The sequence below is a fragment of the Eschscholzia californica genome, unplaced genomic scaffold (assembly GCF_041429995.1).
Source record: "Eschscholzia californica isolate CP2 unplaced genomic scaffold, dmEscCali1.0.p SCAF_5, whole genome shotgun sequence".
Classification (NCBI taxonomy): domain Eukaryota; kingdom Viridiplantae; phylum Streptophyta; class Magnoliopsida; order Ranunculales; family Papaveraceae; genus Eschscholzia; species Eschscholzia californica.
The window spans coordinates 15,894,619-15,920,563 of record NW_028238472.1 but is presented as its reverse complement, the minus strand read 5'-3'; the positions used below and the strand labels follow the sequence as shown (position 1 = coordinate 15,920,563).

General features: G+C 37.2%; 4 protein-coding genes across 18 annotated transcripts; 2 read left to right on the top strand and 2 right to left on the bottom strand.

Annotated features, from left to right (window-relative positions):
* The first annotated feature begins 1,826 nt into the window (after nt 1–1,826).
* LOC147537437 (uncharacterized) lies at nt 1,827–9,617 on the top strand. Of its 7 annotated transcripts, none has more exons than XR_015225123.1 (13): nt 1,827–2,033; nt 2,664–2,759; nt 3,275–3,333; nt 3,434–3,503; nt 3,611–3,650; nt 4,760–4,867; nt 4,951–5,024; nt 5,113–5,173; nt 5,259–5,350; nt 5,684–5,920; nt 6,861–7,031; nt 7,415–7,556; nt 8,811–9,617. XR_015225123.1 is itself a non-coding variant. In XM_086640000.1 (12 exons), the coding sequence occupies exons 2-11, from the start codon at nt 2,709–2,711 to the stop codon at nt 7,011–7,013; spliced, it is 945 nt and encodes a 314-aa protein (XP_086496126.1). In that variant the 5' UTR covers nt 1,827–2,033; nt 2,664–2,708; the 3' UTR covers nt 7,014–7,031; nt 7,415–9,617. The 7 variants fall into 7 exon arrangements, 3 of the variants coding, with proteins under 3 accessions (XP_086496126.1, XP_086496127.1, XP_086496128.1); XR_015225121.1 differs by having other exon boundaries at nt 8,634–9,617; XR_015225122.1 differs by having other exon boundaries at nt 7,415–8,683.
* On the bottom strand, nt 7,591–10,556 carry LOC147537436 (hexose carrier protein HEX6-like). The gene is made up of 3 exons (XM_086639991.1): nt 10,215–10,556; nt 9,169–9,491; nt 7,591–8,844 (listed from the first exon to the last, which is right to left on the bottom strand). The coding sequence occupies exons 1-3, from the start codon at nt 10,354–10,356 to the stop codon at nt 7,759–7,761; spliced, it is 1,551 nt and encodes a 516-aa protein (XP_086496117.1). The 5' UTR covers nt 10,357–10,556; the 3' UTR covers nt 7,591–7,758.
* Nucleotides 10,557–11,990: 1,434 nt separating this feature from the next.
* Nucleotides 11,991–15,455, bottom strand: LOC147537435 (hexose carrier protein HEX6-like). Its single transcript, XM_086639999.1, has 3 exons — nt 15,191–15,455; nt 13,588–13,910; nt 11,991–13,165 (listed from the first exon to the last, which is right to left on the bottom strand). Exons 1-3 carry the CDS (start codon nt 15,330–15,332, stop codon nt 12,080–12,082), a joined length of 1,551 nt encoding a protein of 516 aa, XP_086496125.1. The 5' UTR covers nt 15,333–15,455; the 3' UTR covers nt 11,991–12,079.
* Nucleotides 15,456–20,190: 4,735 nt separating this feature from the next.
* On the top strand, nt 20,191–25,893 carry LOC147537434 (uncharacterized). 9 transcript variants are annotated; one of them, XM_086639997.1, is made up of 9 exons: nt 20,229–20,506; nt 22,027–22,090; nt 22,198–22,237; nt 23,354–23,461; nt 23,545–23,608; nt 23,697–23,757; nt 23,843–23,934; nt 24,245–24,481; nt 25,389–25,893. In XM_086639997.1, the coding sequence occupies exons 5-9, from the start codon at nt 23,576–23,578 to the stop codon at nt 25,497–25,499; spliced, it is 534 nt and encodes a 177-aa protein (XP_086496123.1). In that variant the 5' UTR covers nt 20,229–20,506; nt 22,027–22,090; nt 22,198–22,237; nt 23,354–23,461; nt 23,545–23,575; the 3' UTR covers nt 25,500–25,893. The 9 variants fall into 9 exon arrangements, 7 of the variants coding, with proteins under 7 accessions (XP_086496119.1, XP_086496118.1, XP_086496123.1 ...); XM_086639998.1 differs by having other exon boundaries at nt 20,229–21,677; nt 21,940–22,090; nt 23,357–23,461; XM_086639996.1 differs by having other exon boundaries at nt 20,229–21,677; nt 21,940–22,090.
* The last annotated feature ends 52 nt before the right edge of the window (nt 25,894–25,945 follow it).

Here is a 25,945-nt window from a genome sequence, read left to right as displayed (position 1 = left end):
CTTAACCTGTCCCCTTATTTTCTTTTGTGAAAGTTTACTACATGGAACTATAGCTCCACTAATTAAGTGCCTCAATCTAAAGGATATCCTTATTTGGTACTGATTAATTCGCCAAAAACTAACCCATAAATTGGGAGTTATGGGGATTGGGGACATATTTTCCTGTAATAAAATAATATGTCCGGCGGGACTACTTTATGCCCAAATCGTGGTGCATGAGAATTCACCATAAAAATGGCAAATTTAATATTGTACAGTATATGTGGCCAACTAGGTATTTTAACTCCTTTCATCAAAAAAACAAAAAATAGATAATTAATCCTGAATAGACATCTTAACTAGGGGCAAGAACGGGACGAGTACGGGTGCCTACAGGTAGATGTGCTTCGGGCTCGACTGGGTCGGGTAGATCGGGCAAATAATTTTTCAATTTTCCTACTGATATCAAAGCCCGCCCACACCCATTTGGAGACTCTGTCAATTTGGGATCAAGCGAGCGAGTCGAGTATCAGGTAAATCACCATGTTAGACCATAAGTTATATGAATACCCTTGCTTGCACCAATTAAAGCTAAGGAGCCAAGTTGACGAGCTCCCTACAATTGCAACAAAAAGAAAAAACTCCCTACCTCCTATCGTTTTATCTTGCAACACCTTTCTCACTTGTAAAGAAGTAATGTAGGACTAACTATGTGAAGTGTAAGTTTTCTTTGAGTTTGAGAACATAGTGTCACGTTGGAAACATATAGTAAAACTTCCATAAGGTTACCTGGTTTCAAAGCCAACAACACCCGCTCCTAATTCACATGAAGCAATGCTTTGAAGCTTGCTATAGCGTGTCTTCTTGCTGGGCAATGGGATTAATCAATCCTATGGAGAAGACGATGAGCTTGTTAACAGGGGCGGCCTAGGCCCAAAGCACCCAAAGCGGCTGCTTTGGGCCCCCACCTATTTCAGGGCCTCTTCTATGAATTCTTATAGGGTAACGACGCTTGGATAAAGAAAAAGTGAAGCAATTGACAAGATTTAATTGTAGCTTAGTGGTTTAGAGCCTGGCTTATGAGGTGAATGTCAAGGGTTTGATCCTTCCTTCAAGCAGCTTTTTGTATTTTGATTTTATTAGTTTTTGCTTATACACAAAGGGGCTCCTATTCTTGCTTTGGCTTTGGGCCTCAAATACGCTTGGGCCGGCACTGCTTGTTAATACCCAATACTATAAATACTTAATGTTATAGACGAGGCTCTTGTTAGGGATATCACACGGGCTAGGGGTATGGGTCCCAAGTGTAAGCCTTTTAACCCGAGCATGTATACTTATTCTATCAGGGAGAGTGGGATATGTCCATCTCGAGTGTAGGTTACGACCATTTTAGACCCCGAGCGGGCGTAAGGGGTAAAGGGCATATCCGGCTTGTTTACGACCATCGGGTGGAAATCCCACCCCCGAATCTTAACAAATAGTTTTGTTTTGTTGTGTTTTTTCTACTTTGCTTTTCTATACCATCTCTAATTAGTTCTTTATCTCTCTTATTTCCCTTCATCGAGGGTCTGAATTAATGGAGATCCTTACCAAAACATAAAATATCCATAAAGAGAAATCCTAGCTCCAACTCTCTCTGTAGCCGAAAAATTTCTTCTCAAATATGAGAAAAGGGTAATCCCCTTTCGGAGCTAGTCTCCCTTTTGTTTTCATCCATAAACCGGACTTATATTAGTTGTTCGAAAAAAATAGGGGTGTAGTCCAAAGTTTGCCATTAATGTGGTCTCATTGTCAAACTATCCCCCCAAAAAAAAAAAATCTAAAAAAGAAAATCCAATTAGCAGGATGACTAATAGGGGATTCGAACCCGCGACCTCAAAAAGTTAACAAGTAAAAGAGTCAAGTACAAACCAGTGGAACAACTTCGAAAGATGCCCTAATTTATGCCAAATGAAATACTCAACCACTATCAACTAAGGAAACTAGAAACACCGTCAGGCGAGGCGATTGACAGACGACGGAGAAGAAGGAATCCTTTTTTGGAAAATTGAGAGGTAATTTAGATTTAAACTAGTAGTATTACTCTTTTGTCAAATTTCCAAATCTTTCTGGGTTCCTGTCAAGAGCATTTCATCAACCCTAAGATCATTTCCTTTGGGTTTAAAAAGGGAGTTTAGTTGTTCTTGTTATCGTCTTGAAGTAGTTAGTCAATCTTCAGAATGATTTAGCTCTTTTCTTGAAAAAATTACTCAGTGATCTTGTACGGATTTTATTTTGGGGGTTTCTTAATTACTTTGTTGTTAAATTCAAGAAAGAATTAGAAATAAAATAATCAAAGAGAGAGAGAAAGTATTATACTTAAAGAAAACTGGCAGAGTTTGATCCTAATATTGGAAACAGAACAATAATGAAGGAATTAAGTTCATTTTCTACTAATTTATTGGAAAGTTTGATAATGGGTGTTTTTTTTCAAAATGTTATGTATTGAGTTGTCATTTGATCCACTAAGAAATCATCAAATTAAAAAACTCTATGTTATGATATCAGTTTACGGGCACGGCAGAAGTTCGCCATTATGCCGCTAGTTTATGGCAGCTTACACTAAAAGACAGTGAATCATTTTGTGTCAGTAGTTTTTCGTGCAGATAACTCGTTTTTCTTAAGATCTTCTTTCGGTTTTATAGGTTTGCTAGCTTGACTAAGCTAACGGAGGAGTAAAAACGACAAAGATGAAGGAAGAAGATAAAGATCCGAGCGACAAAAAATCTGCTCCCAGGAAGGTCTGATGTCATGCCACAATCTTTCTCCTTCATAGTTTGATTTACCGTAGAGTAATATGAGATAGATATTATTAGTTATGACTGATTTCACAAAGCTTTGTTTTTCAAATACTTAATAATTAGAACTTACTTAACTTCTTTAATTGTTTGTACTATTTTACTGCTTTTTAATACAACAAGGGTACAACCCGTGACCAGTTCTATTAAACTTTGAAATTGGAAAGAGTAACTTTGAAGATAAATTAAGTGTAACTTTGAAGATAAATTTGGGAAGTATAATCTCAACTCTTGGAGATAAGTTTGGGAAGTGTAAAATCTTAGTCATTGAAGAGGAGGGTATATTCCAAAAAAGATACCCTCCACTAGGCCTCCACCCTTATTATATCGATAAATCTAATGATAATAGTAGTACATAAATTTGACACTTTTTTAGATTCTCGAGGTTTATGTTTCTACATTATAACTCAACTTGTTTATTAGCACTTTTTCATGCCGTTCGGTTTTAACCTTTTCAGGTGAAGTTTGCACCGAAGGTTCCTACCCAAAGAGCATCCAAACCACCTGAACCAAAAGCGTACTAACATGATATTTTGTTTTATATTCTACTGTACTATTTTATTTATCACTTCCGTTGTATGTTTGGAAGCACAAGTAACTATTTCAGTTTCACGCAGTGAAACACTTCCAGAAGCAGAAGCAGAAGCAGAAGCTGCCCAGATGACGGAGGTGCTGAGACATGTCAATGTACTAGTCTTTAATCTGTTTTCCTATCCTTTCTTAATCTCTATAGAAATTTACCTTTATAAGTACTTTGTTCAAATACAATACTTTTTCTTATTCCCCGTTCACAGGAAAGATCACGAAGGCAGATGCCAAAAGTTGATAAAAAGTGTAAGTTGTTTTCCTATATCACTCTTTAGTTTTGGACCCTACAATGTTCATCTTCTATAGATGAGTTCGTACTAAATGAACATTTTAATCTATGTGCATGCCAATTTGGTCAAGTCAAAATAATCAATGCTATTGTTACCCTTTATAGTCAGTGGGACTGACTTATTTCATCCTAATCCTTCTGAAATTTTTACGGGATCTGAAGAAGTGAACTTTCTTACTTATGATATTAAAAAACCTTGTTTAGTTATTTGGCATTTGGTTATAAGACCCTTCACTTGCTAGGTCGACCTGCAATGTCTCAAGTAGTACAAGTTACTGCGGAAACAGTCAGAAAAGGGTTCTAAGGAAACGGAGTCTGTTTATCATTCATAAAAGCCTTCATTATCTTTCTTATAGTGCTATATTTTACATGGATATTGGTATATTTTGATAAATTTGGGTCGTGGTTTATATCTCACATTCCCATCTTCATGCGGTTTTGAACTATGATGTGTTTTGATATACAATTGTTGATCTGCTAGTTCTACGACTAATAATTGAAATCATTAAGTTGTCCACAATAATTAGTTTCTAGAAAGTTATATATTAGATGAATCATAGCATTGAAACCATATCACACACTCCTATTTAGCTTTCTTTTTATTGTGAAGATCCTTGAGCTAACTTATTTGTGGGGTTTCCATTCATTACAGTAATCTCCAATTTGCAATATCTTGCTATTTCCTCAGATTCGAAGACCAAATAACTCGAGTATTTAGAAGTCTGGATGTCAAGTAATTTTAGTGGCATAAGTTTAATTTTGTAATACCATATGTAGATGAGTGTTCAACTTGATCACACAATGATAAGAAAGAGAATATAAATCATCAAAGACTTGAAATGCCCCTTGATTAAAATATCTAGTCCTATGGAGCAGGGAAACCCACCTATAAGCCGAATAGTTTAGATTTAATTTCATATATTTTGGTAAATGGTAAAATAGAATGTTTCAATATTTATGCTCTCTAAATATGATTGATACTAATTATCCTTAGCCATTATAAGTTGTGATTCTTGATTTGTTATCTCTCAGTTTCTTCCTTATTTTTTAGTATTCTAACATGCAGCAGCTCCACCTATGCAAGTTGCATTTGGTAATACCGGTGGATCAACTTCAATAAGGTCACATCGTGAAAATAGTAGATCCAAAGCTCAACGTGTTGCTGCTAGTGATGGTAAGCAATTCGTATATCTAATGAAACATCAGTATGAATCCCAAGAAACAAGACGCTTCATGCAATATCTCTTTCCTTCTCAGGTGTTACTTCAGACGGCCCCACTTCAACTGCACCTAATGAAATGAAGAAAGAAAAAAAATATGTCGAACCTTGGGTAAGAGTTGACCTTGCTTAGCTCCATCTGTTTTTGCTAGTAAAAGTAATTTTTATTGTGATATCTATCTTCTTTGAATACAATACAGGACTACGGCAGTAACTACCCAGTGACCCTTCCCATGAGGAGGCCCAACCTGGGTGACCCAGGTAAGCTTTATAATAGCATTTCCATCTTTTACCGTACGAGATATTTTGTTACAAGATCCTTCATTAATCGCTAGTTTTCTTTTAGAACTTCTGGACGAGGAAGAATTTGGGGAAGGATCAGCTAGCGCGGAGTATGATGAAACAACTATAAATCCGGCCGAAGAGCTAGGCCTGACGGTAAGTTATCTGATAAATACCATACCATCTAGGAGAACACTAAGGACAGTATTAGAAAATGTCAATTAGGAACATAGGAGAAGGCTGAGGATTCCTAATTGAGTTCCGTTTATCATTTTGGGTTGTTCTTTAACTTTATTTGGGACGGCAATATCTTAGATTTGATCTGGCTTAAGGTCTAAGACAAGAACACTGTAACAATTGTCATATTCTTAGATATTAGAAAGGTTTGAAACAATTCTTAATAAGAACTAATTGTCCGGGACTCCCGCTTTAGCTTTTACATTATACTGTCAGGCAGGGTTTTTTATACTTAATTGATGGTGTTGACAGAAGGAAAGTGGAGAAACAGACATGTTCTTTCTTCAGCTACCTGTTTCCCTACCTTTCGTTAAACGTCCGGCTGGTGCCAAGGGGAAAGAGACATCTGGAAGTAGCAGCTCACCACCATCCCAAAATATAGCTCCTCCAGGAAAAGGTTTGAATGAGTTGCCGCAGGGATATCTGGGAAAAATGCTAGTATACAAGAGCGGAGCCATCAAACTGAAGCTCGGGGAAATCCTTTACGATGTAAGTACATACATTCATGACATCATACCTTTACCGTGTTGTAGATACAGGCATGTTGACTGATGATTATGGCATTTGGCGGACCTTTTACCTAGTAAGCCATCTTGAGTTTTCTTCTAAGAAAATCTTTATTTCCCATTAGTCAAATTTTAACCTTGATATAGTTCATGATATCTGTTATAACAAATCACCAAAACTAGATAAGAGATGATAAGAGTCAGTCGTAGAAAAACACAAGTGATTACGTGGTTTAATCGTGCAAACCTACTCCACTGTGCAAATTGCAAGATGATTTTTCTGTGAATGAAGAACAAGAGTACGTAGACTTCTCAAAAGCTTTTTCTGCTTCCTCTGTTTCCCCAAAACCAAAAGAACACAGTGCCCCCCGTACATCGATAACTGCTAAGATTAGGATAACAAATTTTTTTAGGTTCTAGAAGTAACCTTCTCTTTCTTAAGCGATGGAGGAGTGGAAGACTCTAGCTGCTTGGTCTGGTAGATGTTTTAGATATTAGTAGTTGCTAAATCAATCAGATTACTAAGTTCTTGTTGAGGACGTTTAAGTTCTGCTATTTTATTTATCGGATTCGTTTAGCTCAATAATGAAGTATAGATTAGCCAAGTCCTTGATAAATCTGAACAAATAAACAACTCTTAGGTGGTGTTTCTTTTTCTTTTTCTTTTGCCTGCATCTGGCTCTTCGGGATCTGAATAGTGTTATACGAGTCAGACAGAATATAACACTCTATTATAGTATTATGGCTCAAGTCAATCATCAAGTCAGAAATTAGATCTAACTTGAACAAAGACAGCCATTTAGACAGTCTGGTAGAAAACAAACACTTCATTTTATGACTAAACTCTATTCAGACCTCAAGTCAGATTTCAAATCTGATTCAGAAAAAAAACTCTAATCATTTTCTTGTCTAACTGCACGCAGGTTTCCCCTGGTACAAATTGTGCGTTTCCCCAAGATGTTGCAGCCATAAACACAAAAGAGAAAAGTTGTTATGTGCTTGGAGGGCTCAAAAAGCGTGCCATTATAACCCCGGATATCGATTCCCTCCTAAGTAGTTCGATCAACTTGGGTTAATGTTCTTGAACCCAGGAGGTAAATCATTTGTTAATTTTGTTGTTGATGAATCTCAAGTATAGAGCAGGTTGATAAACCTTGTAATGTTGTTCGATCCATAGAGCAGGTAAATCACATGTCCTTAAAACATGTACTGACTAAACAGGTAAGAAACATACAACGGTGATTAGGGTTCTAATTGTTGTCTGTAATTAAAGTGGTTCATCTCGACTTCGACTCAAGGAAGATTTTGCTGATTTTGAGTCCGTTTGAGCCAAATATATAAGACTATTAAATCAACACTTTTTCCGTTCTTTCTAGTGAAGTACATTTTCTTGATTTCTCAGATTATGATCAATTTATGAAGTAGCTATTTATCGTTCTAACATTTATTTATGGATGGTTTATTAATATCTATGCAGTTTGGCTCGATAATCATGAATTTCTATTGGGTAATTGGCTTACTCTATAAATGAGTCGGGTAAAATGAAAAACATCAATCAAATAGGTGAAGCATATAAGGTGATGAGATGGTTGCCCTAGAGAAAGGCACGGCACGACCAGGTAATGTTTTGATATAACGAGTATAGTAAGTTAATTAATATAAACGGAGCAAACTTCCAAAATATAATTAATTCGTCTCGGATACAACTAAACAATTCTCGAAACAGTACTCTGCACCCATAGGAGACTGGTTATCTTTACCTCATATATGAATACTCCAAGTTATCAAACACACACACGCATGTATATACATATTAAAACCCTAGATAGTACTAGTAGAATCTCCTTTATTATCACCCACAATGTTCTTCCAAAACCAATGTTCTCTCCAAACTTGATCCATTTGTTCAATGGGTATACCTTTAGTTTCAGGCAATAAGAAGTAAACAAATACTGTCATGATAAATACCCATCCACCAAAGAAGAAGAAAATCCCGGACTTAAAATGGCAAAGCATTGATAAAAATACTTGAGCAATAAGAAATGTAAAGATAAAACTAACAGCAACTGTTATACTTTGACCAGCTGATCTAATCTCTAATGGAAATATCTCACTTGGTACCAACCAACCTAATGGACCCCATGACCACCCAAACCCTGAAACATAAACACAGATAAGAACTAGTACCAAATATGCATACCCTTTAGTCAATAATGCAGTATGATCACCTAGTTTATATGCCATTATTCCACCAACTATCATTTGTGATATAAACATTTGGACTCCTCCTACTATAAACAAGGCCCGTCGGCCAAATTTATCGACGGCTAACATTGACCCGAATGTTGAACAAAGGCCCACTAGACCCGTTAAAACTGCAGACATAAGTGAAGCACTCTCGCCTAAACCAATTGTTCGAAACAATATCGGTGCGTAAAATGCAATGACATTGATTCCTGTTACTTGTTGGAAAAATGGAATTGCTATTGACATTACTAGTTGAGGCCTATATTTTTTCTCCAAGATTTTTCTAAGTGGGTTCATGTTATTTCCTAAGGTCTTTGTTGATTTTGAACTAGCTTCGATTAGATCTTCAAACTCTGCTTCAACATCAATAACACCTCTTACTTTCTGTAGTACCAATTTCGCCTTTTTGTGCCCGTTTTTGTGTCCAATAAGGCTATTTGGAGTTTCAGGAAGAAAAATGGAACCAAGAGTTAAGACCAATGCTGGAACTGCAGCCATGGCAAGTGAAATTCTCCAGCCAAAACCACTTTTGATTTTTTCGCTGCCGAAATTTATGAGATTGGCTGACAAAACTCCAATGCCTACACTAAATTGGAACCCAATGCTAATTGCTCCTCTGTATCTAGGTGGTGCCATTTCTGATAGATATAGTGGGACTGCCTGATGAAACAAACAAGAAGGAAAGAAGATAAAATGGATCAGTGAAGGAAATGGCAAAAACAATAGAAAAACAAGGGTAGAACTTGCATAAGAAATTATCGGAGAACCAATGATGAACGGAGTCCACAAACGGAACTGTCAGTTTTAGGAGTCATTCTGTTAACTTATACGAACTTAGAGGTTAAAGTGTTGATTGTGCAAAAGCGAGGGACTAAATAGTCGCCCTGTGGTTGAACCCTTAATAAAAGCAAGGTCTTGTTTCAAAAAAATTGGTACGTAAGATGCCAAAATCTCCTGTGGTAATCAAATTTGAGTCAGACATACCTGATTAGCAAATCCAACACCAACACCGAGTAATAGTCGGCCGAATATGAGCATATAAATATTAAGGGCCGCGGCACCAAGGGCGGTACCAAGGAGGAAAGCAACACCACCAATGAGTATAGAAGGCTTACGACCAAAACCTCTTGTGACAGATGATGCGAAAAATGAAGCAACAAGTCCAGCAATGTACAGAGAAGATGTGAATAATGTCAAGAGTTGACTATCAAATTTGCAGTAGTTGCTTATTTTCTTGTCCTCTTTCATTCTCTTGTATACCTCCGGGAAGAATTTCTTCAAAAATGGCTCCATTGATGTCACTCCACCTACCATTAGGGTTATTCACATTTTAGTGCGGAAATACATAAATTTCGGAAAGTGTCGAAATTTATCCATTGGTGTTTTAAGATATCTGAAATATTGTAAGTGAAATTACAAATCTTTATTTCATATACCCACACGTGCATTTTAGTATTCACTAGTGATAGAGCAAGAGAAATGCCGTGTAGATTTGAGAAAAAACTTCCAAATCAACATACGGGGTAATTTTTTTGGTTTAAGACACAAATCAAGAGGAAGTTGACAATCAACCCCCAACGTCTGATTTGAGTTACTATTCCAAATCTGCCTATAATTTCCCTTACTATCATTTCCTTATAATATTTGTTAGTTTTGTTGAACGCCGTCTATTTAGTATGATTATTTAATTCACTACGTTTACACTCTATATACCCTTGCTATGCTGAAAATGTTGGTGGGTTAGGTAACAACCGATCCGACCCGACTCGACCGACCCTAGTCGCTAATGAGTGAGCACTTGCAACCCCTGCAATTTCAAATTATTGACAGCACGTAGCAAATTTATATAGTAGGTACGGCGAATTGCCCGATCATGAACGATACATATCTCCGTAGGTGACGACCATACACATCTCAATGAAATAAAGTATTTAATGAACTATTCACAAGTAGTACGACCCTCATAGAATTCATATACTAATGGATTCTTTATTAAGTCCTTACTATATATAGTATTAAGAGTATCAAACCTGAAATTCCTATGTCATAACCGAATAAAAGACCTCCCATGGCAGCCATCATACAAGATAGAACTACAAATGTTGTCACCCTTCCGTTGTATTTCCTTCCTGCTTTTGCTGCCACTCCCACTTCCAACACTCCAACAGCCATGATTGATAGAGAGAGAATGAAGAGAGAGAGAGAGATTGATGAGAAGAAAGAAGAGAGTTAAGCAGTCATATTTGACTGGGGGGTTGAAAATAATTGAAGGTTATTGATGTCATTGAGATTTATCAAAGTAAACAATTGACTTGAATTTTATTTCATTGAGAGTTTGGATTCAACTCCCATGAAAATGGGGGATCTTTTAAGGGTTAATTCCGTTTTGGCCCCCGATTTGTGACCAACTGGCCGTTTTGGCTCCGAATTGTGTCCGGCAGTTCGTTTTGGCCCCAAAAAATTCCTAAATGGCCCCAAATTTTTTCAACCTCCCAATTTTACCCCCATGACATTTCTGTAATTATTATTTTTTTTCTTTGTCCACCTCATCTAACAATCACCACATCACTCTGTCCACCTCACCCTTCTTCTCCGGCGAAAAGTTGCCGGCCGGAATAAAAAATTCCGGCCGGCCACCTTTACCAAAAAAAAAAATAAAAAAAATTTTCTTCATTTCTCTCTCTTCTTCATCTCCTTCTTTCTCTCTCTTCTTCGTCTTCTTTATCTCTTCTTCCTCTCTCTCTAACCCCTCTCTCTTTCTCTCTATAATTCCGGCGAAGGGGCTCCGCCCCTTCGCCGGAGAACCAGACCTTGAAGGTCTGGTTGCAACAACCAGATCCCGGTCTGGCTTGAAACCAGATCGGGATCTGGTATTAGAAACCAGATCCCGATCTGGTTTCAAGCCAGACCGGGATCTGGTTTGAAACCAGACCGAGTCTGGTTTCAAACCAGACCTTGAAGGTCTGGTTCTCCGGCGAAGGGGCTCCGCCCCTTCGCCAGAATTATAGAGAGAAAGAGAGAGGGGTTAGAGAGAGAGAGGGGTTAGAGAGAGAGAGAGGGGTTAGAGAGAGAGGAAGAAGAGAGAGAGAGAAGATGAAGAAGAGAGAGAAATGAAGAAAATTTTTTTTTTTTTTTTTTGGTAAAGGTGGCCGGCCGGAATTAAATTCCGGCCGACAACTTTTCGCCGGAGAAGAAGGGTGAGGTGGACAGAGTGATGTGGTGATTGTTAGATGAGGTGGACAAAGAAAAAAAAAAAAATAATTACAGAAATGCCATGGGGGTAAAATTGGGAGGTTGAAAAAATTTGGGGCCATTTAGGAATTTTTTGGGGTCAAAACGAACTGCCGGACACAATTCGGGGCCAAAACGGCCAGTTGGTCACAAATCGGGGGCCAAAACGGAATTAACCCATCTTTTAATTACAAATTTTGGAGTATTATGGCATCCACCAATCAAAATATGCATAATTTTTGTAGTACTTAAGGACCACATAAACTCACTCTAGGATTGGGTCGCTATGTTTTAAGAAATACAACGGGTGGTCATGATTTATTCCCAAATTTTGATTCAGAAAGTCAATCGCGAAATTGACGTTTTAGGACTTGTATGAGTCATTAAGTCATAAATAAAATATGTCTGAAATAAAAATATTGTGGTAGATAATGATGTTACGAACAATTGAATTAGGTAAGAGGACACTCATTACAGAAAATTGAAAAAAATGGAGGAAGAATAGTAAGTCACTTTGTCACTAGATTCTTCGTTCTACCCATTTAGTTATAATCTTAGCCATTTATACTCCAAGATATCACACACATGTATACATATTCAAACACTAGATATTACACGTGCTGGCAAGCGCGCGTGCACACACACACATATATATATTAAAACCCTAAATAGTACTAGTACAATCTCCATTATTCTCACCCACAATGTTCTTCCAAAACCAATGTTCTCTCCAAACTTGATCCATTTGTTCAATGGGTATACCTTTAGTTTCAGGCAATAAGAAGTAAACAAATACTGTCATGATAAATACCCATCCACCAAAGAAGAAGAAAATCCCAGACTTAAAATGGCAAAGCATTGATAAAAATACTTGAGCAATAAGAAATGTAAAGATAAAACTAACAGCAACTGTTATACTTTGACCAGCTGATCTAATCTCTAATGGATAAATCTCACTTGGTACTAACCAACCTAATGGACCCCATGACCACCCAAACCCTAAAACATAAACACAGATAAGAACTAGTACCAAATATGCATACCCTTTAATCAATAATGCAGTATGATCACCTAGTTTGTATGCCATTATTCCACCAACTATCATTTGTGATATAAACATTTGGATTCCTCCTACTATAAACAAGGCCCGTCGGCCAAATTTATCGACGGCTAACATCGACCCAAATGTCGAACAAAGGGCTACTAGGCCCATTAAAACTGCAGACATAAGTGAAGCACTCTCGCCTAAACCAATAGTTCGAAACAATATCGGTGCGTAAAATGCAATAACATTGATTCCTGTTAATTGTTGGAAAAATGGAATTGCCATTGACATTACTAGTTGAGGCCTATATTTTTTCTCCAAGATTTTTCTTAGTGGGTTCGTGTTATTTCCTAAGGTCTTTGTCGATTTCGATCTAGCTTCGAGTAAATCTTCAAACTCTGCTTCAACATCAATGACACCTCTTACTTTCTGCAATACTAATTTTGCCCTGTCGTGCCCGTTTTTCTGTCCAATAAGGCTATTTGGAGTTTCCGGAAGAAAAATGGAACCAAGAGTTAAGACTAAAGCTGGAACTGCAGCCATGGCAAGTGAAATTCTCCAGCCAAATCCATGTTTTATTTTTTCAGTGCCGAAATTTATGAGGTTGGCTGATAAATTTCCAATGGCAATACTAAATGAGAAACCAATGTTAATTGCTCCTCTGTATCTAGGTGGTGCCATTTCTGATAGATATAGTGGAACTGCCTGATGAAACAACAAGCAAAATTTTTTTTAAATGGATGAGAGAAGGAAACGCCGAAAACAATTAAGGAACAGAGTCCACAAACGTGTCAATTCTAGGAGTCATTCTGTTAATTATACAAACTTAGAGGTTAAAGTGTTGATTGTGCAAAAATGAGGGACTAAATAGTCGCCATTAAGCCTTAATAAAGGTGGGCCTATATAATTTTGTGCTAAAACCCATATGCAACTAAGTCATATGAGACAATATAATCAGTGTCACGATAAAATTAGTTAATAGTTTTGTTACGCTTATTATGTATACATAAAAGATGTTGTCTACAAATCTTACGTTTGACTAGGTCCGAGTATAAAGAAGGACTTTTTGTTAGACATTATCGTTCAATTGCTAGCCATGATAGTAATTAAATCTGAGTCAGACATACCTGATTAGCGAATCCAACACCAACACCAAGTAGTAGTCGACCAAGTATGAGCATATAAATATTGAGGGCAGCGACACCTAAGGCGGTGCCGAGGAGGAAAGCAACACCACCAATGAGTATAGAAGGCTTCCGACCAAAAACTCTTGTGACAGATGATGCAAAAAATGAAGCAACAAGTCCAGCAATGTATAGAGAAGATGTGAATAATGTCAAGAGTTGACTATCAAATTTGCAGTAGTTGCTTATTTTCTTGTCCTCTTTCATTCTCTTGTATACCTCTGGGAAGAATTTCTTCAAAAATGGCTCCATTGATGTCACTCCACCTACCATTTCGGGTTACTCACATTTTAGTGTGGAAACATGTAAACAAATTCCCAAAGTGTTGAAATCTGTCTAATTGGTGTTTTTAGAGTTGTTCTCCATATATTTGAAGTGTAAAGTGAAATTATAGATCTTTACTTCACATATCCACACATGCATTTCAGTACTGGTATATTTTATGAGTTGTTCAACGTTGTCTTTTCAGTATAATAATGATTTAATTTACCAAAATTTCAGTTAAAAGGATGAGAGATTTTATGGGCAATGCCCAAAGTTGTTGAAGACAATCTCATAAATGATTTGAGACAATGATCTAGAGGGCAATGCCCACCTACCTTCTTCTCCGGCTGCAGAGTCACCGGCAGGCATCGACCTTAACTTAAAAAAATTCTTTCGTCTTCTTTTTTCTTCCTTCTTTTTCTCTTTCCCTCTCTACTCGTGTCAGCAAGGGGAGGACAAAAGAACAAGAAATATTTTTTCTTTCTTTGAATTAAGGTCATTGGTCGGAAGTTGTCGACTGGCTACATTCCGTCGGAGAAGAAGGAACATGGGCATCGCCTCTAACCATACTTGGTCAAGTTGCTTTGACCAAGTCTTGTGTGAAAAACACATTGCCTTTAACAACTGTGAGTATCGTCTATAAAACTTCCCAAAAAGGATCAGGTCAAACTTTGAATCTGAGGTGATGTTATGTGTGCTACGAATTGTATGTTTACACTCTACATTCACTTGTTATGCTGAAAGTCTGAAAGGGTTCTCTAAAGGCACTCCTTCCTTTTGCGTTTAGCCCTTCTCTCTCTTTACACTTCCCAAAACTTCAGATTGAGCAGTCCAAGACCCATGGATTTGGGCAGTCTGGGGCACTCAGACTGGGCCTAATCTATGTTGTTCAAACCCAACACAGATTAGACTCAGTCCGAACTCCCTCAAACTGCTCCATTCCCATGAGGCGCTAAGAGAGAGGGAGACCCAAGAGTAAAAAGACAGGTCTCCAATAGACACATCCATGCTGAAAATGTTGGTGGGTTCGGTACTATGGTTACAACTGATACAACCCGACTCGACCTAACCCTAGCCGCTATTGAGCCAACACTTCCAACCCCTGCAATTTCAATATTTGGAAGCACACATAGGGAATTTGTATAGTAGGTCAAATGGAAATTGTCTGGTCATGAATGATACATATCTATGTAACAAGGGAAGGATACACATCTCTATAAAATAAAGTATGAATGATACAGTTTCCTTATTTAGTCCTTACTAGAGTATTAAGAGTACACACCTGAAATTCCTATGTCATAACCAAATAAAAGACCTCCCATGGCAGCCATCATACAAGATAAAACTACAAATGTTGTCACCCTCCCATTGTATTTCCTTCCAACTTCTGCTGATGCTCCCACTTCCAACACTCCAACAGCCATGATTGATGAGAGTGAGAGAGAGAGAGAGAGAGAGAGAGAGAGAGAGAGAGAGAGAGAGATTGATGAGAAGAGAAACTTTTGGAGAGATATTGATGAGAAAAATAAGATAGTTAACCAGTCATATTTGACAGGTGGATTGAAAATAATTGAAGGTTATTGGTGACATTGAGTAGTCTTAGGATGGAGACAGGGGCGGATGGTTTTTGCAGCTTCAAACTCAAGCTGCAAAAACAAAAAAAGGAATCTATACTTGATGATAAAGATTTGATTCCTCAAAACGACTACTTATTCTTGCGTTTGGAATCTTGGATGGAGGTATACAATCTTTGTGTATATATACCATAATCAATAAGATTAGAGTATATTAATGAAACATGCTCATACCAAAATTATTTGAACATGTTAAGTGAAAATGCACCTTTTGTGAAGTAGAGAACAAAGTAGAGCACTATAAGGGGATAAATGTAGTAAGTATATCAATGTCTTCTAAAGAAGGTACAAGTGAGTAGTCGTGTTATCTCCAAACTTAATGTAATTATAATTATCATTGTTACTTTATATTTACTACTCTCTCGTAACATTATGCCCTAGTAATAAAACAAAAGGGATTTTATGTTGACCGAGATAATTATAGAAGCAGGGCATGTGCTATACCCTAGTAATAAAACAAACGGAAATGTTGTATGAAGCGAATCGATAAATGATGCGCCCGAAAAGGTGCGAACCCAAGTGGAGGTATCAAGTAGTAACCCGATAAAGTCAGGGTCGATCCAAGGATAGGAAGGTGATTCGGATAATGAAGGGTTTTATCCACCCGTTTAGGTATCACAAGTAAACTTAGGCAAAAACGAAAAGAGACAAAGGTAAACGGGGGGTTTTATAATGGAGTAAGCAACAAAGAAGAAGGCAAATAAAACTAAACTAAAAATCTAAGTAAGCGACCGAGAGAGATTCGAGAGAAGAGTCGGAGGGACAAGAGTCGAGACGGGTAAGAGTCGATTCGGGTAAGAGTCGGTTGAGAGGAATACTCCGATCCACGAGATCGAAAGTGACAAATACTAAGTATCTATTCGCATGAAAAGTTTATTAACTTCACCCACATTGACAATCCTAAGCATAATGTGTCAAACTAAGCATAATCGATCAAACGTCACTAAGCATCAACTATCAAACTTAACACACACTATCTAATAAATTGACAATGAACAAGTATGACACTAATAAGTATAATACGTCAAACTAAGTATAATCGCTCAAAGGTTAGTAAGCATCGATTATCAAACTAAGTACGCATTATCAAACCTTGTGTCAATAGACGATTAAGATCAAGGCTTCTAATTTATAAAATTAGACGAAGTCAATTAAATTAACATTTAAACAAATCATAAGTCATTCATCACATCAAATCATGCTTCAAAAGTATCCGGATACAAGAGTTAGATAAGTATGGTGAATGAATAATAAATGAGAAAAAGATGAAGAGAGAATCCCGCTTTTTCGATGTGGTGCGAGGCTAACATCTACGAAAAATATGAGTATCTAGGTGCATCCTATCTCCCCTTAGTGAAATTCTGGATTCTCTTTAGAATTGCCAAAATGGTGTCCTCGAGCAAAAACCAGAGTTCCCCGTAGCAATCACCATCATTTTCTTCATTTATCACAAACCACCATTAAAGACTACTCAAGCTTTCTCTCTCTAGACATTTCTAACCCAAAGTCAAATCAAACCACATGAGAAGCTAGCCAATAGGATGGGGAACAAAAGCCCTAAGCTTTCCGGCCAAAAGAGTGACCGGAACCACCCTAACTAGCTCCGGCTAGGTCTCCACATTCTGGCCACAAAATTTGAAGATCCAGCCAAAGAGAGGTGTCTCGTGCATGTCTGAGCTGTCCCGAGCAACCGAGCAGCTGTCCCGAACCTCTCTCTAGGCCGTCCCGTGCTTTGATGAAGGAATCCTGAGTTGTTGAAGACAAACTCGAAGTGAACCAATGTTGATGCACCAGGATGTGGTACTTGAACAATGAAGCAAAACGCTGCCAAAATTTTGCTACTATACACTATAAATGAATCGGTTAGTTAGCTTGGAGAGGAAGGGTCCTCTGTCGGCAAGAATTCTAATTTGAGACAAGATAATATATACTATCTTGGATCTTTCACCTCACCCAATTTTGAGAAAGGTGAGAACAAATTTTTATGTTAACAGCGTATCAAATTCAAGAGCCATAGCATCCATCCATCTTTGATATTCCAAAGCTTGTGCGGCAAGTGGGGACTACGACATGTTCACGCAGATATTTGGTAGGCACGTAAGTGAACCAATAACCTTGTGCAGATGGTATGATACAAGTGATGAAAGATACTAAATGAGTGGAGAATGGAGTGAGGGGATTATAGAATTCAATGGCTAAGTGCCAAACTTTCTAGCAAATTTGGCATATAGCTTTGTGGGAGTATTGTTGAGGAGATAAATTTTGATTTAGTATTGGTTGGTTTGCCTCAACCTTGTCGTTTCTCACTATCTAAATTCAACTTTACAGGAACCAAATTCACTACGAGACACGAAGCATAGTGAGTTAGTGACTAAAGAAGACAGAGCAATTTATAAAGCAGATAGGTTGTAGTAAATTATAGCAGTTTTTTAGAGAGAGTTGAAAATAACATCTGGGATTTAGTAAATGTCTGCCAAAGAAGTCCAAATAAACCCATATTCACCAATATTTAGTACTTTAACAACTACAAAATACATAACACTAAACGTATTTGTTTTTTGTTCTTCATCTTTAACCTCATCACTGCGATTCTTGAAGTTGTATTTTCAAAGATGATAACCGACACATCTGCAATTGGTCCAGCCAAGACCAAAAGTCGCATCCCCTCATATGAAGCCCTGCAAATGATACAATGAAGATTGTAACACAACCGGAGGATGGAGTACAAACATTTTTAGTTAAATTAGATATAAATGGAGTTGCATACCATTTTCGAACACAAGGTGAACTGTCGATTTGGAATTTCTAGAGTTCTCAAAAGATTTCACCTGTAGATTACCTTTCCTTCGACCGCGAGCACATATAATCTTTTCTTGCTTTCATCTATAGAGTCCATTGTCATTAAACTCCTGAGTTCACATAAAAACTTACTTGTTTCAACACCTGATTAATTTTGCAAAACAATTTTCAAAATCTATGCACATCAACATAAACAAAAAAAAAAAAATTAAAGTTGCTTCTGGTCTTCATTGAGCTTAGCCATAGTTTTCAAGTACTTTTAACACCTAAAGAAGGTTACTTTAATATGTTCTAGTAAGGTATACAAATCTCCATTAATCAAACCCAAACCAAATCAAGCTCAAACATACCACAAACAAAAAACAACCTCAAACATTGAAAAACAGTAAACAAAAAATAAAGTCCAATGTTTAACAAGAAATAATAATTCAAAATTGGTGAAATGAGGAGTATGAATCGATAAACAAAGTATGCGCTAGGTTTGGTTATAGTTTTTGACATTTTTAGGTTTTCTTAAACAATCTATTGAGATGAAAATAAGAACTCTATAATACAATAAACAAGACTTAAGAGAGCAAGGATTACCTCTTATTATGACGAAAATCGACAAGAGAATATAAGAAGTAAAGTTGATGGTTTAGGGTTCAGTTGAGGGTAGGGGTGGGAATCGGTCAGGACGGGCGGGAAACGGACACTAACTCAACCGGTCCGGACGGAACGGGCACAAGTCTTAATTGTCCATTCGGACTTCAGGACAAAACGGACGGACATTTTAGATTTTTCTCCAACAAAGTGCCCGTCCGTGACCGTTTTGATAGCCGGACAAATCGGGTATCGGTCGGTCGGGCACCGGTCACTAATGGACAAATAAAGAAATTTTTATTCGAAATTAAAATTGTTTAGTAGCTAAATACAACTTTCTAAACTCTCATTTTATAATTCCAAAAGGCAAATGAACACAAAATTAAAAGATAATCATTGAGATTTTTCACGAATTACCATCAGTTCTATTCTTCTTCTCATGGATTACGATCGTTGTATTGTGGATTCGAGGGTTACTGATGAAATATCGAGATTTGAAGGAGAAAGAGACTAGAAAAGTAGAGAGTTGAAGACAAGATTAAGAAAAGTGATTTCTAGGGTTATATATTTTTACTCTTGAAATCTAATTGTCGTAGCTAATCCTCCAAATCTAAAGGCTTAAAACCAATCATATAGGCGGGCGGGTATAACGAGTAGGATAAACGGACGGGTATTGCAGGGTTCGGCCGGGCGGACTCGGTCGGGTCACTGGGTAAGGACCTGTGCTCGCGTCCGTCCACTTAAGCTCTTTCCGTCGAGCGGTGACTGACTGATTCGGGCCTCAGACGGTCACTGACCCTCCGGACTCGAACGGTCGTGGACGGGTTCCAGGCCAAAATCCCACCCGTAGTTGAGGGGAAGCACAGGTGAGAGAAAGCGGTGTAAAATTTTGAAAGGTTTTTAAAATTTAAAATTTTGTTTTTTATAATCTGGACGGTTGATTAAAATCAACGATCCCGATTTTAAGACCCTATCATTGGCTCGGAAGGACTGAGTAATAATGCTGTTTGGGGCGAAAGCCCAAAAGCGACACTGTAGCGACCCAATTAAGAGGGGCCACGTGGCTTCATTTTGCTACTTTTCAAATTTTGCGGAATATGAGTCTAGTCCGCGAAACCAGCGAGTTTATGACTAAATCCCTCTGAACAAATCAGATCTGGACCGTTGAATCTCTGTATGGTCCAGATCATAAAGGAAAGTGGAGTGAAAAGTGACTTCACCCTCTCTCCCTCTCGATACAACTGATGAGCGGTGAGTAAATCCCATAGAACGATTCCTTTCATCATCTCTCGAATTTGGGAGTCTTCAAATCAGAAATATGGAAATTCCCTAAAAAAGTATGGAAACCCACCCAAATCAGAAATATGGGAAGTTGCAAAACTGAACCAAAATCCGTAAATTCCCTACAAAAGTAATTTTCTTCCTAACCTAATCCTCAAATCAGAAACCCACCCAAATCTACTATATAAAGGAGTAAAGGGGAAAACAACTTGGTATTCTTATGGATAGAAACAGAGAGAAAAAATTGAGGAAAGAAGACGCAGAGAAAGAGAAAGCCATGAAGAAGAGAAAGATGGATATTGGTAATTATCATACTCCCAACCCTACTAATATTATGTTTCTTGATAATTTAGTATTAGAGATAATGCTAAGACTTCCTATAAAGTCATTGATGCGTTTTAAATCAGTATCTAAACATTGGCAGTATTTTATTCAAAACGATTCACACTTCCATGATTTATATTTCACCCGATCCAAGAACAATCCCAAAAACAATCCTATGCTCCTTTTAACAAATGGCAGTATAATGGAACATGAAACTTCTTTATCTTCAATGCATCTACGTGAATGTGCAGCAGATAGTGAAACTCATAAGGTTTTAACAAATGACTTGTGTACTTTAAAACCCGTAAATGGTTTGATATGTTTTCGCGAGACGGGCAACCAAAACTCAATTATTCTTTACAATCTTAGCACTAGAGAAGAAAGAAAATTGGGCACACTAGAGGAGGATACAAAGATAATGGAAAGTTTTGAAGAATTTGATTCCCATTCCTTTGAAATGTATGGATTAGGATTTGATCCTATAAGTAAGGTATATAAAGCCATTCGCTTATGGTACGTATACCCTGAAGATGACATTCAGGTTAAGAAGATTAGGTTTTGTGAGGTATTCACAATAGGCAAAGACACTTGTTGGAGAAGAATTGATGTGAGACTACCATGTGATGTTGGCTATTTTGATTATATTTATGCAAATGGTTTTATTTTTTGGAGGCCTTGTGGGCCATCTTACGAGATGTTCAATTTTATATTAGCATTTGATGTTAGAAATGAGACAATCAAGATGATCTCGATTCCTATTCCTCTTGGGAGCATACATCATATGTTAGAGGTTGATGGATGTTTAGCTATTTTAGAGATAGATAGAACAAAAAAGATTTTGAAGATGTGGATTCTACGCGAAGAGGAAGACAAGAGTAGTAATTGGATTGAAGAAATTATTCACTTTAATTGGAAAGGAAATGATTGGGTTTTCCAAGTTGAAGCCATTCAAGGGACAAACTTAATTATCATTCGAGTACGACAAGTGATGGCCACATGCGAAATAGATGTTCACCATCATTATGATCGAAAAAAGAAGACATCAGAAGTGGTACAAATCCTTGATCCGTGCTCCTCATTCACAAGCTTTATTCCAAGTCTTTTTCCTGTACAAAAGTAACAAGTAACAAAACACACATTCTTCACTTTGCATCAAATCTTAATTTTGCATTGTAACTCCGAATTCTACTTAAACGTATGGACATTTGTATTTTCTTTGCTTTTATCTCTATAGTTGATTTATATTGCTAAGTGTTTCATGCTTGTTTATTTAGAATTCTGTAAAGTTAATGTAGTTCTCTTCATGAAATTCAAAGATGTAATGTAGTCATAACTGACTACAGAAAAAAGAAGACGTGAATATGAGGAAAAAAAAGATTGATGTTAACGTTCATACCCAATAATTTACTAGTTTACTGGTCGAGGTGGTGACGTGAAGAAAGAAAAACAAAACCGTTGTATGTTTGGAAGCACAAGTAACTATTTCAGTTTCACGCAGTGAAACACTTCCAGAAGCAGAAGCAGAAGCTGCCCAGATGACGGAGGTGCTGAGACATGTCAATGTACTAGTCTTTAATCTGTTTTCCTATCCTTTCTTAATCTCTATAGAAATTTACCTTTGTAAGTACTTTGTTCAAATACAATACTTTTTCTTATTCCCCGTTCACAGGAAAGATCACGAAGGCAGATGCCAAAAGTTGATAAAAAGTGTAAGTTGTTTTCCTATATCACTCTTTAATTTTGGACCCTAAAATGTTCATCTTCTATAGATGAGTTCGTACTAAATGAACATTTTAATCTACGTGCATGCCAATTTGGTCAAGTCAAAATAATCAATGCTATTGTTACCCTTTAGAGTCAGTGGGACTGACTTATTTCATCCTAATCCTTCTGAAATTTTTACGGGATCTGAAGAAGTGAACTTTCTTACTTATGATATTAAAAAACCTTGTTCAGTTATTTGGCATTTGGTTATAAGACCCTTCACTTGCTAGGTCGACCTGCAATGTCTCAAGTAGTATAAGTTACTGCGGAAACAGTCAGAAAAGGGTTCTAAGGAAACGGAGTCTGTTTATCATTCATAAAAGCCTTCATTATCTCATTATCTTTCTTATAGTGCTGTATTTTACATGGATATTGGTATATTTTGATAAATTTGGGTCGTGGTTTATATCTCACATTCCCATCTTCATGCGGTTTTGAACTATGATGTGTTTTGATATACAATTGTTGATCTGCTAGTTCTACGACTAATAATTGAAATCATTAAGTTGTCCACAATAATTAGTTTCTAGAAAGTTATATATTAGATGAATCATAGCATTGAAACCATATCACGCACTCTTATTTAGCTTTCTTTTGATAGTGAAGATCCTTGAGCTAACTTAGTTGTGGGGTTTCCATTCATTACAGTAGTCTCCAATTTGCAATATCTTGCTATTTCCTCAGATTCGAAGACCAAATAACTCGAGTATTTAGAAGTCTGGATGTCAAGTAATTTTAGTGGCATAAGTTTAATTTTGTAATACCATATGTAGATGAGTGTTCAACTTGATCACACAATGATAAGAAAGAGAATATAAATCATCAAAGACTTGAAATGTCCCTTGGTTAAAATATCTAGTCCTATGGAGCAGGGAAACCCACCTATAAGCCGAATAGTTTATATTTAGTTTTATAAATTTTGGTAAATGGTAAAATAGAATGTTTCACTATTTATCCTCTCTAAAGATGATTGATACTAATTGTCCTTAACCATTATAAGTTGTGATTCTTGATTTGTTATCTCTCAGTTCTTCCTTATTTTTTAGTATTCTAACATGCAGCAGCTCCACCTATGCAAGTTGCATTTGGTAATACCGGTGGATCAACTTCAATAAGGTCACATGGTGAAAATAGTAGATCCAAAGCTCAACGTGTTGCTGCTAGTGATGGTAAGCAATTCGTATATCTAATGAAACATCAGTATGAATCCCAAGAAACAAGACGCTTCATGCAATATCTCTTTCCTTCTCAGGTACGGCCCCACTTCAACTGCACCTAATGAAATGAAGAAAGAAAAAAAATATGTCGAACCTTGGGTAAGAGTTGACCTTGCTCAGCTCCATCTGTTTTTGCTAGTAAAAGTAAATTTTATTGTGATATCTATCTTCTTTGAATACAATACAGGACTACCACAGTAACTACCCAGTGACCCTTCCCATGAGGAGGCCCAACCTGGGTGACCCAGGTAAGCTTTAGTATAGCATTCCCATCTTTTACCGTATGAGATATTTTGTTACAAGATCATTTATGAATCGCTAGTTTTCTTTTAGAACTTCTGGACGAGGAAGAATTTGGGCAGGGATCAGTTAACCTGGAGTATGATGAAACAACTATAAATCCAGCTGAAGAGCTAGGCCTGACGGTAAGTTATCTGATAAATACCATACCATCTAGGAGAACACAAAAGACAGTATTAGAAAATGTCAAGTAGGAATCTAGGAGAAGGCTGAGGATTCGTGGTTGTTCTTTTAACTTTATTTGGGACGGCTATATCTTAGATTTGATCTGGCTTAAGGTCTACGACAAGAACACTGTAACAGTTGTCATATTCTTAGATATTAGCAAGGTTTGAAACAATTCTTAATAAGAACTAATTGTCCGGGACTCCCGCTTTAGCTTTTACATTATACAGTCAGGCAGGGTTTTTTATACTTAATTGATGGTGTTGACAGAAGGAAAGTGGAGAAACAGACATGTTCTTTCTTCAGCTACCTGTTTCCCTACCTTTTGTTAAACGTCTGGCTAGTGCCAAGGGGAAAGAGACATCTGGAAGTAGCAGCTCACCACCATCCCAAAATATAGCTCCTCCAGGAAAAGGTTTGAATAAGTTGCCGCAGGGGTATCTGGGAAAAATGCTAGTATACAAGAGCGGAGCCATCAAACTGAAGCTCGAGGAAATCCTGTACGATGTAAGTACATACATTATGACATCATACCTTTACCGTGTTGTAGATACAGGCAAATTGACTGATGATTATGGCATTTGGCGGACCTCTTACCTAGTAAGCCATCTTGAGTTTTCTTCTAAGAAATCCTTATTTCCCATTAGTCAAATTTTAACCTTGATATGTTCATGATATCTGTTATAACAAATCACCAAAACTAGAGAAGAGATGATAAGAGTCAGTCGTAGAAGAACACAAGTGATTACGTGGTTTAATCGTGCAAACCTACTCCACTGTGCAAATTGCACGATGATTTTTCTGTGAATGAAGAACAAGAGTATGTAGACTTCTCAAAAGCTTTTTCTGCTTCCTCTGTTTCCCCAAAACCAAAAGAACACAGTGCCCCCCCCCCCCCCCCCCCTACATCGATAACTGCTAAGATTAGGTAACAAATTTTTTTAGGTTCTAGAAGTAACCTTCTCTTTCTTATGCGATGGAGGAGTGGAAGACTCTAGCTGCATGGTCTGGTAGAGGTTTTAGATATTTTTTAGGTTCTAAGTTCTTGTTGAGGACGTTTAAGTTGTGCTATTTTAATTTTCGGATTCGTTTTGCTCCATAATGAAGTACAAATTAGCCAAGTCCTTGATTAAGCTGAACAAATAAACAACTCTTAGTGTGACTCAATGTACCCAAAATCAACCTAAGTTAGCAATTTTTATATGAGTCAGACAGAATATAACACTCTATTATGACTCAAGTCAATCATCAAGTCAGAATTCAGATCTAACTTGAACAAAGACAGCCATTTAGACAGAGTCCGGTAGAAAACAAACACTTCACTTTATGACTAAACTCTATTCAGACCTCAAGTCAGATTTCAAATCTGATTCAGAAAAAAAAACTAATCATTTTCTTGTCTAACTGCACGCAGGTCTCCCCTGGTACAAATTGTGCGTTTCCCCAAGATGTTGCAGCCATAAACACAAAAGAGAAAAGTTGTTATGTGCTTGGAAAGCTCAAAAAGCGTGCCATTATAACCTAGGATATCAATTCCCTCCCAAGTAGTTTGATCAACTTGGGTTAATGTTCTTGAACCCAGGAGGTAAATCATTTGTTAATTTTGTTGTTGATGAATCTCAAGTATAGAGCAGGTTGATAAACCTTGTAATGTTGTTCGATCAATAGAGCAGGTAAATCATATGTACTTAAAACATGTACTGACTGAACAGGTAAGAAACATACAACTGTGATTAGGGTTCTAATTGTTGTCTGTGATTAGGGTTCTAATTGTTGTCTGTGATTAAAGTAGTTCATCTCGACTTCGACTCAAGGAAGATTTTGCTGATTTTGAGTCCGTTTGAGCCAAACATACAAGACTATTAAATCAATACTTTTTCCGTTCTTTGTAGTGATATACATTTTCTTGATTTCTCAAATTATGATCAATTTATGAAGTAGCTATTTATCGTTCTAACATTTATTGGTGAG